Source organism: Falco punctatus (assembly GCF_963210335.1).
Source record: "Falco punctatus genome assembly, chromosome: 1".
Taxonomy (NCBI): domain Eukaryota; kingdom Metazoa; phylum Chordata; class Aves; order Falconiformes; family Falconidae; genus Falco; species Falco punctatus.
The window spans coordinates 104,979,831-104,996,204 of record NC_137580.1 but is presented as its reverse complement, the minus strand read 5'-3'; the positions used below and the strand labels follow the sequence as shown (position 1 = coordinate 104,996,204).

The following is a 16,374-nucleotide window of genomic DNA, read 5'->3' as shown; positions in this document are numbered from 1 at the left end:
GAAGCGTTTCACCAGCAGAAACCAGACTGACTCTGGCACACCACGCCAAGGGCCAGAGCACTCTGTCCTACCTCCTGTCAGCTTCCCAGGAGGGCACCACCATTGCTGACACGTTTCTGACCAGCTGTGGCCAAACTGCAGGAGGGGCTGGCTGCCATGGCCTGGGCCCACAGCAGGACTTCTCATGAAGCTCTTGGTGAGCAACACTTCAGGCTAAAACACCGAGACAAAACTACTGCTCCCCTCCACCAAACACGCATGTGTTCATCTTCGGTTTAGAACATAAAATCCTGCATTCTGCTTTCATTAATTTGTCACATCACTTTCTGCCTCTGAAGGTGCTCATTAAGCTTTTCTTGAACAAAGATCCCTATGTGCTGTGAATACTGGTCTGATGTCCCCCCCCAACCAAGAAGTTCATGCATTTCCCAAAGAACAGATGACATGGAAAGATTAAACTACAAGTTAAACGTAAACCAAGGCTGACAAACCAATGATTAAACAGAGTGGAAATGCCTGGGCTCCACAAACCTGTTGGACATCCCTGAGATACTTGTAAAGCGGGGGTGGGCATGGGAGGAAGGAGTGAAGAAAAGGTTGTGCGAATCGTACAAAATGAAGAGGTGGAATTAAGGAAGAGAGAAGAGAAACATCCTAGAGGACCTGGGACCTCTGGATTTTGCCAGCCAAAACCCCAGAGCTTGCTCCACTAGCTGACTTTCAGCCAACCCTCATCTCCACCAGTTTGTGTGCACCCTAGCCACGTGTGCCATCTCCTGTGTGCATTTGTTCAGGTATTGCCAGGAAATCACTTGGACACATCTCTTAATCTCCTTAGAGGGTTTCCAGCTCAGCTTGACAGAGCGAGGTGCAGGAGGGAGCTGAGGGCAGCTGATGTACTTGGAATTGTTTCACAGTGCCCACCTTTGGGCTCCGGCAGTGCCAGAAACTCGCGGGGCCCAGAGGGGGCTTCTGCCTGCCAAGGTTTGGCTAGAGGGGATCTGCCAGGTGGTATTTATGGTGCCAGCGCAGCACCAAATCCATCTAAGTCTTGCACACACCCGCAAGTACATCACTTACAGGAAATCCCTTAATGCCCCTCTCTCCAGTCAGACCTGCTTGCCCCTGTTGGAAATAAAGTAAGTGTCATTAGGAGATATTTTTCCATTTGACAAGAACATAGTGTAATTTTTACTAGTGGAATTAAGATGGCTTAATGAAAAACCTTACACTTGGAATAATATGAAAAAAATTCCTCTCCCTTGACATTATCACTTAGAGACAGCAAAAGGGGGTCACGGTTTTCTGTCAAGTATCAGCTCCAAATCCCATCACACTTTGGAGAAGTTTGGTTTGATACAGAGCTGCTCAGCTCAGTACCCACTCAGTAAGATGATTAACAATTTTTTGAACTTTACAGCAGTCAGTTACATTATACCAGGAAGGAATTTGGCTGGAGATTTCCTTCTTGCAAAGATACTGCATTCTTCTCTCTAGTAAAACTGATGGGCTGATGCTGCCCCAGACAGCAAGCAGAGCCCAGGACTCCCACAGAGCAGTGATTTAATCTGTCTCCTGCTCCACACACACATCCCTGCATCAACCCCAACAGCTACTGATCAAAACACATGTACAATATTTTGGTTGGTTTGTTTCTTTTTCCTGCTGTGTTAATTTTCACATTGTTCTCAGTGGGGGGGCTTTTTTGTTCTTTTTTTTTTTTTTTTTTTAACTTCTCATTTTTAAACAGAAACATTTTGAAATGGTACATGTTGGTTTGGGGCAGAATGAAATGGCATTGAACTTATCATCTTTTTTCCCTCTTTTCCTCTGCAGCATTGGTTTCCCACCCTGCAGCAGGGCAGAATCCCTGACCAGGAGAACAGCTGTAGATCATTTAATGAGAAAGCAGAAGCTTGGGAAGGGAAGGCAAAATTTAAAAGCATCTTTAGAAATCCATTGATGAAACAGCTACATACTTAACCTGGCTCTTCTCCCCTGGACCTACACAGAAACAAACCCATCCTTTTTTTCCCCCCAAAAAAAAACCCACCTAGCTGGTGGCAGCTTTTTGTAGTATTTGCCAGAAAGGGAGAGCTGCTTTGTTTGTGTGTCCATCAAATTGCTGCTGTATATAAAAGCAATGGCCCTTGGCAACTACAACACATGAGCACAGGGTGCTCCATGTGCAGCCAGCCAGCACCAGAGAAAGGCCCGTGCCGACACGAAGAGCGCTGGGAGGAAGGCCCAGTTTGGTGGGTGCTCCAAGCATCTTCAAAGGGATGAACTTGGATTCTGCACTGGAGGGAATAAGGGCTGTGAAAGCCCAGGCAAGAGGCAAACCACAGAAAGGAGACATAACAACGCACTCAAAATACATAAACAGACTGTTCTCTGTGTCCAGGAGAAACAGAAAGGATGTTATCAGCTTAAAGGGGATCAAAGGATATTTAGGCTGGATGTTAGAAATATCTCTTGTACCTCTGAAGACTGCCTGGAGATGATGTGCTGTACCCCTCACTGGCACGGTTTAAGAATAATACAAAAAGAGGCCGATGGTGAGCAGCACACCATCATCAGACGTGCCATCCAGGGGATGCGCTCAGACTGCTTCAGGTCTCTTCTACATGTGTTCTTTCCAAGATTAAGCAGGAAGAATGTGTAACAACAGTTTCACAAATCTCAATAGAGACTGTAAACCCTCCTCTGCCTGCCTTTGCAGCTGCACAGCTCCTCCACTCTGTGCAAAGCTAGCCCTGATTTGTATCCACCAAACCCAAAACTGCAGCATGTAGTTGTCAAAACCAGCATTCCAATCCACACTTAGAAAAGACAAAAAGCACACAGATATCCTACAGAAATTCTGCCAGAAAAAGCTATTTGCTTCGCTTCCTACACTAACAGAGAAAGGACAAGAAATAATACAATTTATCTTTTCTATTTAGCAAGACATTTTTATATTTGAAAATCTCATTTGGCCCAAACCTAGGAGAGTTGCAATTCTGAATATCTAACAAGGAGGGAACAAAATCAAAGTCTAAAGGGTTTGTCGGTACTGAATGGACACAGCGCAACAAAGCTTTTGTTCCAAAGTAAATGTAGTCTCAGCAATATGGTCGATCCCAAGCTAAAGCAAAATGTTAAATGAATCATTGAGAAAGATCTCTTATCAGGTTCCTGGATGGAAACCTGACACATTGCATGTGCCATGCCTTTTTTTTTTTTTTTTTAATTAAACTGAAACCTATAATTTAATGGCAATGAGCTTTAGTCAGTAACCTGTGCTGAAATCTCATCAGTTAAGGTTTTGCTCTGTATCAGAACGTTAAATTCTAGTTCCAGAAATACATCAGTCTGTAACCTATTATTGAAGCCGATACCTGCCCAAAGTGGCTGATCTGCACAAGGAAACCATTACTAAAACATCACTGACAGTCTCTGAAAATGATCTCTGTCTCTCAGGGAGCTGCAAGTGACTTCTTATGTAAGAACAGGCACCAAGCCCCCAAAATAACATGCAAAGATACTAAAATATAACAGAGCTGTTTAAAAGCATACATGCTCCATCCTCAGATAGCCACTGCTCCTTGGGGTGACGTGCCTCAGCAGGGAATGACACGAGCCACTGGGACCTGCTCTCCTTGCACACAGTCTGGACAGAGGAACATAGTTGAAGTCTGTTGCTGGTAATTCTCATGAATTTGGGAAGTCATCAAATTGGGGTTAATCAATTTGCACTTGTCTTTCTCAGCTCTTTCAGACATTCCTCTGTCTTTTGGACTGGGAGTGTGAGCAGAAATGAAGAAGATGAGATGCTGCCATAGGGGAGCAGCACATCATCTACAGGCACCCATTTACAGCTGGAGACCTCCACGTTCACCTCCATCTATGTGATGGTAAAAGTGGCACTTGGAAGAAAAGGGAACTTGTTCTCTACAGCTGTAGCACAAGGTGGTGTCAATGCAGCCACCGCTGCAGCTACCCATCATTTTAGAGGTACGAACCAATATTTTTCTCCTGATCTTCTTCCTTTCTTAGACTCTGCTTCACAGCAGGGTCTTAGTGATTGTCCATCTGTGCTCACTTCTACATTTTGCAGATCTACTTGCTGTATGATCCTCCACCACGTACTACATTCTCCAATGATTTTGCACTCCTAGTGTCTCTCAGAGATTTCATGGACCATGACCTTTTGGAGAGTAAGCTGAACAGAAGCAGCTGAAGGCGCAAATGCCACTTTGAAACCCTTCCTTGTGCTTGAATGTTGCCTGGGAATCTGACACATTTATATCCTTGTTGGGCTTTTCTCTGGCATTTCGTGAACTTCACCAGTTTGGCCATAACATTCGCACAGCCCTTTTTTCTATGCTTAGTTATTAGCACTTGACAACCCATCTAGGACTGAGGTGTAGCACATGAACATATTAAAAACGTAATTTCAATATTCCAAATATATTAAGGACATAGTTTGACCTGGGGAGCGGCTTTGGCTCAGGAAAAGTCTGATGAGCTTTCACCGCCTTATGGCCACAGAAGGAAGAGTTGTTGGACCACTCAAAATACTCCACACTGAAGAGCTTTGGCTGGTGGAAGAAAGTCAGTCTCCACAAGCCTTTACATACCAAGCATTTGCTACCTCAGTCTCTTTAGGGAACACCAGACTCTGCAAGAAATTCAACCCATGATCTGTACAGTAAACCCCCCATCTTGGTCCGTGTAGAAGATCTAGAAACTCTACAGTTAAAATTGCTCGTGGCTGCAGACCCACAGAACTGGAAAGACCTATGCTGTATATAATTTCTGAGGCATCACCCCAGATGCTGCTGGGAATCTCTCAGTGTATGTAAAACCTTACTCTCTCTCCTCTGTCTCCTTTGGAGCCTTTTGGCCCAGGTTGTCCTGGAGAGCCTGGTAAGCCCTAGAAAAGATGCAGAACAAGAAAAAATTAATTTCTACTGTGCCTCCTTTGTGTAGGTGTCATGAATAGATTTCCCAGTGATCCTCAGCTCCTGAAAACCTCATACACCCATTAAGCAATTGGGCTGGATTCTTTTTTACCCTCACACAAAAACAATGGAAGCTCTGTCCGCAGATATCCTGAGCCCTATCGTTTCTGCAAATCCATCTATTTGGGTCTTTTAAGGCACTGCAGGGTACTGGTGTAACGTTTTTACGGGTTCAGTGTGACAGGATAGTTCTTGTTCTCAGTTACCAAGAAGAAATTAATACACAGGTAGTATGGTTAGCTTAAAAATCCCCATTACTTTCCCCCTCTTCATAATCGCCTCAGTGGGTGCCATGAGTAAGCATACATACCTGAAAATTAATTGGATTGTGCAGTGGAAATTATTTTGAAGCTATTCACTCACCCTAATAAACAATTTTCAAATTAAGCCCAATCTCTACTAATAATTTTGCTCCCTGGGTTGAATAAATCTATAAAACAGTCACCAATGGATAAGAAGGGCATAGTCTCCAGATTTCAACTAATTGAACTGCTCTGCAGAAATCAATCCAAATTCTTAACTTATCCACCCAGCAAAGCCGCAGCTATAAAGCAGACAGGGAGAGAACAATATTGTTTGTTTATATTCAGCGTGTCAGCTCCCCACCGCCACATGCAAGATGCTTTTTTCCACCTCAAGTGACCTGCACATCGCCTTGGAAACTGCAGAAACGAGAGCATTGCTCCGCTCCGGAGCGCTGGTGATTTAAGCCAACCTGCTCCACAACAGCCCTCGGGAACCTCTGCCTCGCAGCATCCAGAGAAACAAAACGGGCTTTCTAGGCAGAGCTGCGAGGGGCCTCAACACCTGGTTCAGTGGCCCAGCAAGACTGGACGTCAGCGTTTTGAGGGTCTGCAGGAGGAGCACTCGCCCAGCTGGAGCTGGGAGGCAGCAGCGCTCACCGTTAGTGTGTTGCTCCTGGCCTGCAGTCAGCCCCAGCAGCTCACCCCAAGCCGCACACTGGGCTGGCCTCCTGTAGCCTCTGGGCTCTCAGAAGGCTCAGGACCTCAGGCCTCGGGCACGAGGTTACCCTGGGCTGCCCAGGTCGGGCACACACAGGGTTTGGCCCCGTGACAAACGTGCAGTGTGAACAAAGCTGGAGTGTCCCCAAGCATCCTTTGCTCTTGACAGCTCTCAGCAGTGACTTTCAGTGTGTGATTACACAGGGATGCTCAACACTGAAATCCACAAATCTGTTGCAAAAAATAAAAGATTTATAACGTGTGCTGCATGTCAAAAAGCCAGACTCTACTACGGAACCTATTTAGAAATTGTGAATTACCTTATATTTAATCACGTTAAACTGCATCTGTCATTTTGCTGCCAAATTTCCCACTGTGTTCATATCTGTCTGGAGTTTCTCAGCATTCTCCAGAGCATTCACTAATTGAGATGATTCTGCTACCCTGGCAAACTTTCACTAACCTGTTGTCTGTTGCTTCTTCAAAGTGATTAATAAATACACAGTGTAAGTCTCCTTTCTCTATTTCTAGCAATTCCAAACCTCCTCTTATCAGGATCTAGGTTACATCCCTCTGCTTAGTTACTTAGTCTTTCTCTCTGTCTGTGCTCTTCAGTCACTTCTATCTCTTGAGTCATGTTAGATTCCTTTAAAATACTTGATGTTACTGGTTTACCTCCACATTAAGTAATACTCTTCCCAAAACTGGAGTCCCTTTGTATCAGCCAACCACAATTTTGAGTAGCTTGGCAGTTCACTACTCATCATGACTTCACTTCTTTCCATTTAACCAGCTTTTTCCATCCATGTGAGCACTTTGTCCTTCTTCTACCATAAATTCTTTTGCGTGAGTTTATCACACTCCATTATTACCTCCCCTCTGCACAATTTTTGTATCAATAAATAATCAAACTGATGCGAATTTGTGATATTTTTCTTGAATAGCAAGTGCTATTTCTGAAAAAGTAGGCTTAACAAATGCACTTTGGTGAATTGGTGAATTGCCATTGATGCATTTTTGTTCTCTTTATGTGACATAAAACACAGTATTTTTCCATCACTGTGTTAGTAAAGCCCATGTTAGATTCTTTGCATCAACTCAGGCCACAGTGAAATGTTCTGACACAGCAACGGCAAGATGTGCTGTTATGATTAATGGAAAATCCGGGAAGTGCAACCATTTCAACCTCTCAACATAATTCAGAATGAAAACAAAAGCTATTAAAATCACGGAATTTCATGGGGAACAAAACATCAGGTCTAAGACTTATAAACGACTCTTTCTCTTTGTGCAATGAGAAGATATTTTACACCTAACCCCCGACTCTGCCCCTCAGCCCCAAAGCACCTTACCTGTGACCCAGGGACTCCAATAGGTCCTGGTGGCCCTTTGGGTCCTGATGCACCTGGTGGCCCTGGTGGGAATCATCATTTGAGACAATTTAAAGGAGACTTAGAAGGAAGAACCCTGAATTCCAAATGCATGCACTTCCTTTCATTGTTCTGCTTAGGCTCTCAACGGGTAAGAGCCGTTCCTGGATTGCAGGACTGCAGCAGAAGCGCTTCATCACACACTGGATCATTGTATACCCACATCCTGATATAATATGTCCCTATGCCCTAGGGAAGGTGTTAGGGGTCTGGGAGGAAAAAAAGGTGAAAACAGGCAGGAGGGATGTCAGTAACATGCTGCCCTTCCATTGTTTAAAATTACAACTTCTGAGAAAACTTAAACTAGATCCATGGAACAGCTACAGCTGCAGTTTTTTAAATGGAGTCCGGTCTTGTAGGTGGCAAGGGAAGCCCACACGCCTGCTACGGTCTGTCCCTGTAGTGCTGTCAAGGAGTTGATGATGAAGAAGGAGAGAGGGTTTGGAGCCAGCCAGCACGAGAGGCTGACTGTGGCAAGGCAAAGCAAAGCTCTCTGTTGTTCTTTACTCACTCCAGTGGCAATAGGTTCTTTTAAAGTCTCTACCACAGAAGGGCCGGCTTCCAGGCCCAGTTAAACGCTGCCTAAACAGGTCAACTTGCTTTACACAGTCACTTAACAGATTCATTCCTTTTGGAAAAATAATTGTATCTCAACAGCAGCTGTTAAATTATACCTGCAAATGGGAGACAGGATATTTGCTTAGTCTGAACTTAGCAACACTCCTCTCTGCTTTAGTTTTATGACAACCCTTGAGATGAAACAATGTGGACATAATACACAAAGTACAGCTGAATCAGCCTCAATCATTAATGCACCATACAAATGCCTAAGTCAAAGAATCAAGGAGTTGAAGGATAAATGAAAGGAAAAGCCTTTTCTGCAACTAATGGGAGTTTTGCAACTGCAAACTAATGGTTGCAGGAATACTATCTTTTAAGCCACCCATCAGCACAGAGAAAAAGAACTGACACTGAATTTTCATCCCAGATTCTGATTTCAGTTATAGTGCTGAAAATCTGGAATAGCTCAAACCATCTCCAGAGTCTGCATACACATCACAGAGCAGCTGGCCAGATCCTGCTCGGTGGAGCTTAACAGCGACAGGACAGGATTGCAGCAACGGTAAGAACAACTCTGCTCTCATAAAGGAACTCACTGGACAACCCACTCTTAAAGACAGTCTTTAATCTTTCCCATCTCAAGGTGTGCCCTGCCAAAGGTAAACCAATCTGCCACTATCAACAAATAAGAAACCTGTTTACTTCTTGCCACCCTTCCCACTCCTGGACTCACTGCTCTGCTGCCCTTCCAGTGAGGACCACTCGCTTTCCCCGCAGGCATCTCAGACCACTCCAGTCTCCATCAGAAATTTCTTTTGCTCATCCTCCCCATCATTACAGCTTTGCAGCTCAACCGAGTTTATTACCTGGTGGCCCAACGGGGCCTGGGGCTCCCCGTGGTCCTGGCAGGCCAGCCATGATGGTGTCTATGACGGTGGAGGCCAGCTGGGGTTCTCCATCTGTGTTGAGGAGCACAGCAGTTAGTGTCAAGCTGCCCGGTCCCAGCAGGCAGCACTTCTCTCCAAAAGCCTTTGGTGCCTGTTGGTGGCCAAAGGCAGACGGTGCTTCAGGACACGTCATTTGGGCTCTTGGAGCAATTGCCCTTCCATCTGTGTCCCCTACATCTGCAGAGCTGTTCATGTCACCTCTGATAACCCCCGTGAAGTTGTCCTTTCTCAAAAACCTGATGTTCCTGCACACCTGTATAACCCACCTCTGAATGCCACAGCAGGTTAAGAGTGGCTCTGCCCATCTTCAAGACACATCTGGCTACCTGGGAAGTCCAACATGGATCTGGAGCTCCCTCTTGCCTGGCACCAGTGAACCGCTGAGCACAGCCCAGCACACACACACACACACACACCCCCCACAGCCCAGCAAGCTCGCCCTGGGTGAGGTGGTGGTGGGAGACACCCTGAGGGTCTGAGGGTGCAGGAAAGCCCAGGGAGAGGGTGTGCTCTGCCCCCTCCACGTACTCGGGAAACTCTCTTGCCGTTTAGGATTATTTTAGGTGTTCAACTGGATGGTTTGGGCAGGTCCGCTGAGTTCTGGGAAACAGATGGAAATGGGAGTGGAGCAGGGAAGGGAAAGCCATCAGCAGGACTGGGAGGAACATTATACTTTAGCACATCTTTCTCAGTCCTCTCCTGTTACGAATAAATACCAGCGGCCTGTAGCTGTCCCCATCTTCCCTCATCCTTGAACCAACAGGCTTACCACTTCAGCTGGTAACTGAACAGAAAAACCACAACTATATATAAAAAAGCAACTTATTATTCATTGCAATTCCAAAACTATACCCAGCAACCCTCTTCCCTGTGGACCTGTAGTGTAGCATTCTAGTAAACTGTGTGGGTACCTGTATGGCAGCATCTTTCATCTGAGCACCCCACAACACTATTCGACAGTTGTGGAAACCTTGGGGCAAAAATTCCCTGATCAACCAAGACAGCAAGATCACAAAGCAAGGAGGGGAACCCCCATGTCCTGGTGCTACCAAGACTTGCAATCCACTGTCCTGACCAGTGCTGTATGACTAAAAACATATTTCCTGTTGCATGTAACCTGGAAGAAGATGTTGGCTCCTGGTCACTGGGATGGTAAATCCTCTGCAAGGTCCACATTTTCCATAGCTGGAGGCCACCATGCAGGAATAATGTCCCTCTCCTCCTGCCCATGACCTCAGACTTCCTCGTGCTGCCTTTCACCCATCCCTTTAACCCACCACAGTAAAATTCAGGAGAACCCTGTGCAGTAAAAGACTGCAAATGTCTCACTGCTGTATTGATGCAAATATCAAGAGACACCAGGAAGATCAGAAGGGTGTTTGCTTACCCTGCAGAGTCCAGCCCAAAGGACATAAAGTGAAATCTCCAGAAATGTTAGCAGACACATTATGAAGCCTTTTCAACTTCTGGAGTGTTGGCAATGACAGAGAGGACTTTCAAGCTAGTTGTTTGAAAGCAGTTCCTAGGGAAAACTGTGAAATCTCTTTAACTTCCAAGGATGACAGTTATCTCTGCAATGCCTGGCAGCAGAACAGCACAGGACCTAACCCAGATCCCTCCAAGAACCAAATTCCGTGCCTAAAGCCTGAATGCAAACAGTTATTTATTTGACTATTGTTTCCAGCCCCATCCATCTTCCCTTCTTCACAGCCCTGAAACAAAACAACTGAGACTGTTTTCATGTTCAGAAGGAAAGGTACCCAAGTGAAGTGTGTAATCCAATTAATTTGAGTTTTATTTGACCATGTCAAAATCCATCACAGCTTGGGAGTAAGATGAAATTGGGAAATGAGCATTGAACAGCAGTGAAGGCATTAACAATTGCAGAGCCTTTTGTTTTTAAAGAACGAGTGGTCGCCAAAATCAAATGCACATCCACTGAGAGGGGGAGAGGATGGGCTGCAAACAACCAGGATTTAATTACTGCTGGAGGTAAGCCAGGGATAAAGATTTGGGTTACAAAACATTCCAGCTAAATGGTACATTATTGCAACGACAGAGTTGCTCCCCCAAATTCACCCATCTGGACATTTGACCCAAAGTAATTTATAAAAAGTGATTCCATAATTATGACACAGAAGAGAGCTCTGCTCAACAGCCCTTGAGATCAGTAGCTCCTGATTTGGCCTCTGCAGCACAGGAATGCGGACACCCGGGAAATGTAGCGTGGCTCCTTCCCCAGCTGCCTGGCCTGGCAAAACTCACTCGGATCAAGGTTTCCTTCCAGGGTGAGCTCTGAATGGAACATAGTGTGAACGAAATGGGATTGAAGTGTGTAAAACACAACCCTCACATTCATTAAGGGACTCTCCATATTCTTGTAAAGCAGCAGGAAGAATTCATATCTCCTTATAAACTCCCTTCTCCTTATAAACGGGGACATTCTAGGGCTCTCTGCAGCTAAAGGCTGTTACAGCAGCCACAAAATAGCTCCAGCAACAAACGGCAGCAGGAATCTTCCCATCTCAGCCACCTCCTCTACTGACCCAGGCTCTGCTGGGCTCAAGGGCTGGATTTTGTTTCGGTGCTTCTGGATATACCATAGCAGGAGGCAGAAAAGTATCTGCCTCATTTGAGAAGACCTTGATACACAGTTTGTTCCAGGAGCTTTCCAGCTCCTAGCCAAGGCAAGAGGAAGAGTGCAACCAGTCTGACCTGGTACGATACAAGCACCTACGTTCTCCGGAGCAGGGCACAAATATCCTGCAAAGGGGAAACCTGGAACAGCACAGAAATGCACTGAACAACGCGGTGGGACTTGCGCAGCCAGAGGGGCAAGGCAGCTCAGAGGCTCAACAGCTTTGGAAACGATCAGAACGGTTTTCTGTATCAAACGCCGTTCGCTTCCTCCTCTCCTTCCTCTGCTCTGTTCTCCCGTGCTCAGGAAGGGCCAGGCAGGGCAGCAGGCACCGGGATGTTTGCAGATCTGTTCTATGCTCTTTTTCACCGGGGACACGCTGGGCACACAGGTGAGCCCGCTGCGCCTCGGCTCCCCTGCTCTCCCTGCAAAATAGGTTAATGGTATCTCACGCGTCCTTTGCAAACTGAAATCTTTGAGATGTAAGAAGACACAACCCTCGAGAGAGTGAAAGCCACATTCTTTTCTCTTACTTTTCCCTAAAAACTGCCTTATCTTTAGCACAAGAAAGAGGACTGAGCTGACTCTAGACCACATACCTGATCCACTCAATTTTAAGCGGCGGAGAAAGCACGCAAGCCTCACAGCAGTGGGGTATGGCAGTGTAGCTTCTGGCCTGCATCTAACGTTTCTAAGGGATAAATTCCCCCATTATAGGCTTGATTTGTTGAGACAGGATGGAAATGAAGTAATCCTGTCTTAATTTCTTTCTGCTACCTGATCTGGAAGGAGACAACTGGGACCAATTTCTTTACCACAGCACAGTGAAACTGTGAGAAAATATTTGACTCCCCAGTTTTGGCTTCTGCCTGCTGATAAACATTGCCAACAGGAACTTGTTGTGATTAATAAAGGCACACGCATTCACCACGTTCAGGCAGAACCAAACCCTGTACTACTAATAATAATCTGATACAGCTTTCTCACATCTCCGTGGGTGCACATGCCCATTACCAGGAATATGCTTCCCTCTGCTGTCAGCAGCTGGAATCTTGTGTTTATAGTTTTCAGATGTGCTCCATTCAAAATCAAAAAAATAATCGTTTAAAAAATTCTACCCAGAATTTACAAGAGTAAGTTTTACTGGTTGTAGAGGAACAGCTTTCTGCCAACCTGTGGTAGGAAAAAATCAGCCAACACATAAGCAAAATGTTTTGTAAGAAAATGGTCCTGATATTGCCACAACTTTATCATGACCACATAGAAAACTTATACTTGCAGCAAGACTTGTATTAAGAAAAATTTTTTAAAACTTGACATGTTGTCATAAACTTTTGGGCTACTCCTGCAAACCAAGAAGTATGCCACAGGTATGGAGAAGTACAGGGCTGCTCTAGGGATGCAACAGTCACCACTTATGGTCCTCAGGTCCATGTGGGAGCCTGTTGCTGCCTGGTGTTGGCAGACTTCGTACAGATATTTGTCCTCTTCCCATTCTGGGATAACACAGAGCTCACCCTTCTCACACAGCATCTGGGAAGGCCACGTAATCAATGCCTTTATACACTTAACCACTACTTTGCAAGAAATAGTTGAATTTAAAGGGTGGTTGGAGGGAGGGTGCAGCAGCAGTACCCAAACCATCTTTAAGGATCCTTTGGAATAAAAGGCTGAATACAGAATGGCACCATTCGGTGTGATCCTGCAAGGTAGTGAGGTGATTTAATGCCAAACTTTCTTGTTGTAAGGCTCACGAATGTAGCATATCAATATACATTTTGTGAAAATCTTAGTCTCGAACCACAATTAATCTCATACTGACCATACACCCTAAGTAACTGAATTGGAAACTGAGCTGTTAAAATTCTTCCCAGATTAAAAATACACCTGTTCCCTTTCAGGAAAAGGAGTCTGGTGAGCAGAGTGGGTGGAAGGGAAAGGAGAGCTCTAGAAAACTGTCAGACACACGGAGACTTACTAATCCTTGGCTGTAACTAATACAACTGAGCTTGCGAGCTGGACATCAGCTGAAACGCTGGGCAAGAGGCACAGCTGAAGTCTGGGGGAGCGGAGATGGGAGACCTGACAGAGCTGGGGCCCCAGGAGTTTACAAGCCAAGTGGAGATACAGGTGAGCTCTGCTTTATCATCATTAGCTGCCAGCTACACAAGAATGGACTGGAAGAATCAAGCCCAAATTTGAAAGCACTCACATAGAAGTGCATGACGTGCCTTTCCTGGAAAGCTTTCTTGCTGTGCATAGCACAAATCAAATAAATGTATTTTTAAATCACCATAGGCTCAAAGAAACCCCGACCCTCCTGTTACAGGGAAGGGATAAATCACAGTTTTGGTCTGGGCTTTCAAGTCCATAATTCCATGTTTTGTGTGGATGTGGGATAATGTTGATGCACCAGAAACGCAGGTGTAAGATGCATCTGTGGGGGCAGTAACAGAGATGCATTTAACAGATGTCCTTGTTACGTTATATAATTTCAGAGTTGCAAACCCTTGGTACTTACTCATTTCTGAGCAACCCTGAGCACTATAACTCTGCAACAGCGGCACCAGGAGGTCTCTCAACAGCACAGTTGTGTTGCACCAGCACCTGTTTCTCCACCCACTGATCTCTCATGTGGTGCTACCTGAGCTCTGTATTTCACTAAAGACCCCCTTCACAGCAGGTACTCATGATGGAATCTTAAAGTACACCAGTATAGCCTCCTCAAAGCTATGATGAACCCCAAAAACCAGACACAGGGAACAACCATAAATCCCCCAAACCCTGCTCTCACTGATGGTTTTAGCAGTGGCTTAGTTCCTCCTTTTGGAGAGGTGAACCCCTCTTGCTTCTAAGTCTTATGTGTTTCATCTTGAACAGGAACTTCCAAGAGACCCAGACGATGGAGGCGGATTGCCCAGCTGCTCCCAGGGCAGGCAGGGCCCCGGCAGAGCCTAGCAGGGCAGTGGGAGGAAGAGCTGAGCTGCTCTATGCCTGCCCACTCTGCTTCTGCACCAGAAAAAAACAGGGAACTGAGAAGGACACCTACTTTCTTTTTCAGCTGTGGGCTGGAGTGAGTAGAGAACCCCTTGTTGGAAGGTAAGAGGGAGGCTTGGGGTGGCTGGTGGCCCTGGAGGACCTGGGGGACCTGGCATCCCGGTTTCTCCTGGAAGTCCTCTCGGTCCTTGAGGTCCCAACAGCCCTGTGCAGAGGCAGGAGAGGACATGTTAGTGCATTTGAAGATGTGCTAATGATGCTACTATGTAAAAAGGCAGTAAGAGGACAAAGGATTTATGTCCTGAACTGTAATTGTGGGAATTAAGGGCGTGGGGGGAAATAGGAACAGCTTCCTCATTTTCCATTATTTGCCTTCAGCATCTTCCTCTGCAAAACAGACAGCCTTACTTGGCTCAAAGGTGCTGCGAAGCTTAATTCCTGAAATAATAAAATCTATCCCCTCCCTGACACCCAGCAAAAAACCAAAGGCCACAAGGCATGAAATCACACGCTGCTCTTCTCTTCCCCTCCACATACACCTGTATGTCACCTTACTGCCAGGAAAGCACAGCAAGGACAACAGCAACCCAGCCAGTCCGCAGCAGGCTGGTTCCACTTCCTGGGGGGCTGGGAGGACTCTTGTTGCAAACTGAGAAACCAAAAGGCAGACACATCCTTGGCCAGACTTTAGTCATTGACAGGTTGCCAGAAAATGCCAAAAAGCATTCAGGGCTGCTTTCACATTTAAGGCACACTCCAAGTTCCAAATCTTTCCTGAGCTCAGACTGACAAGGCACAGCCTTTTAGACACATAGAAAGGACAGAGCCTGAGATCTGGCACCTACTGTGTAGCATCACCTTCATTTAGGAACATTTTGGGGATGAATAAATTCTCCTAGCTCAGGAATGGAGTGTACTCTAAAAGTATGGCTTCATAACCTTTTCCCTTAACATACAAAAGCATCATGAGTTTGACATTCTGGCATCTGACACAAATGGTGGAGAAAAAAGGCACACAGTGAGAGGGTTAAGCAGGGAATGCTCTTCTCCAAAGGCTGACAGATCAGAGACTTTTTTTTACAGCTCCTGGGCAGGATGGGGAAACACAATCCTGCTTTGCAGCTTTCTGGGACAAGCTCTCCAGCTCCATGGGAAATCCCAGGGACTGTCATTGCTCGTGCGGGGGGTTGCCTGCTCTAAGAGCCGCTGGTTGATTTCAGTACCCAGGGCACTCGCTAGAATGGATTCAATACCAACTGAAGATGCTCATCCACAGACAATTTGTAAAAAGTGAAGTACCTCCTACCATGGTAGCACTGCCCGCCTCCAGGACTTACCTGGTGGCCCTGCCGGGCCCCTCTCACCGGGTTGTCCCTTCTCTCCTTTTGGCCCAGGTGGTCCTGGAAGACCAGTTGGTCCAACCGGGCCTGGAGGACCAACCTGTCCAGGCAGCCCTGAAAACATTCAGAAAGGAAATTAGTTGGAAGTTTAGGCCACTGCTGAGATCAGAAGGTCTTTAGCAACCTAGGTACCAGGGACTCAAAGATGCTTTGAGGGATGCAAAGATGCAAAAAGGGACTCAAGGGGGAGAAAAGCAGCTTTGCAAGGACAGCACAGACAGGGTGGTACTGGTGGCCAGAGCTGGCTGGTAGGTAGGGCAGAAAAGCCAGACTGGACCTTGCTTCTCCTCTTCTGCCTCCGATCTTTAGAGAAACAAGCATCTTCCCACACACAAGGCCCACCGAAGAGCCAGCAGGACATGTACTCCCGCTGGGACCTGCCGGCAAACTGAGCCCACACTGTCCCCTTCCTTCCCACGGGCTGCCTGACTCT

General features: G+C 46.1%; 1 protein-coding gene across 4 annotated transcripts in view; it reads right to left on the bottom strand.

Annotated features, from left to right (window-relative positions):
• COL26A1 (collagen type XXVI alpha 1 chain) overlaps positions 1 to 16,374 on the bottom strand; it is a 191,930-nt gene that overhangs the window by 9,662 nt on the left and 165,894 nt on the right. For 3 of the 4 annotated variants that reach the window (XM_080365411.1, XM_080365412.1, XM_080365413.1), the window contains 6 exons: positions 15,879 to 15,995; positions 14,594 to 14,746; positions 8,826 to 8,918; positions 7,321 to 7,382; positions 4,856 to 4,918; positions 1,081 to 1,125 (listed from right to left, as the gene is read on the bottom strand). In XM_080365411.1, coding sequence (XP_080221537.1) covers positions 1,081 to 1,125; positions 4,856 to 4,918; positions 7,321 to 7,382; positions 8,826 to 8,918; positions 14,594 to 14,746; positions 15,879 to 15,995 — 533 coding nt within the window. The remainder of the gene's footprint in view (positions 1 to 1,080; positions 1,126 to 4,855; positions 4,919 to 7,320; positions 7,383 to 8,825; positions 8,919 to 14,593; positions 14,747 to 15,878; positions 15,996 to 16,374) is intronic. The other variant, XM_080365414.1, reaches the window with a different exon arrangement.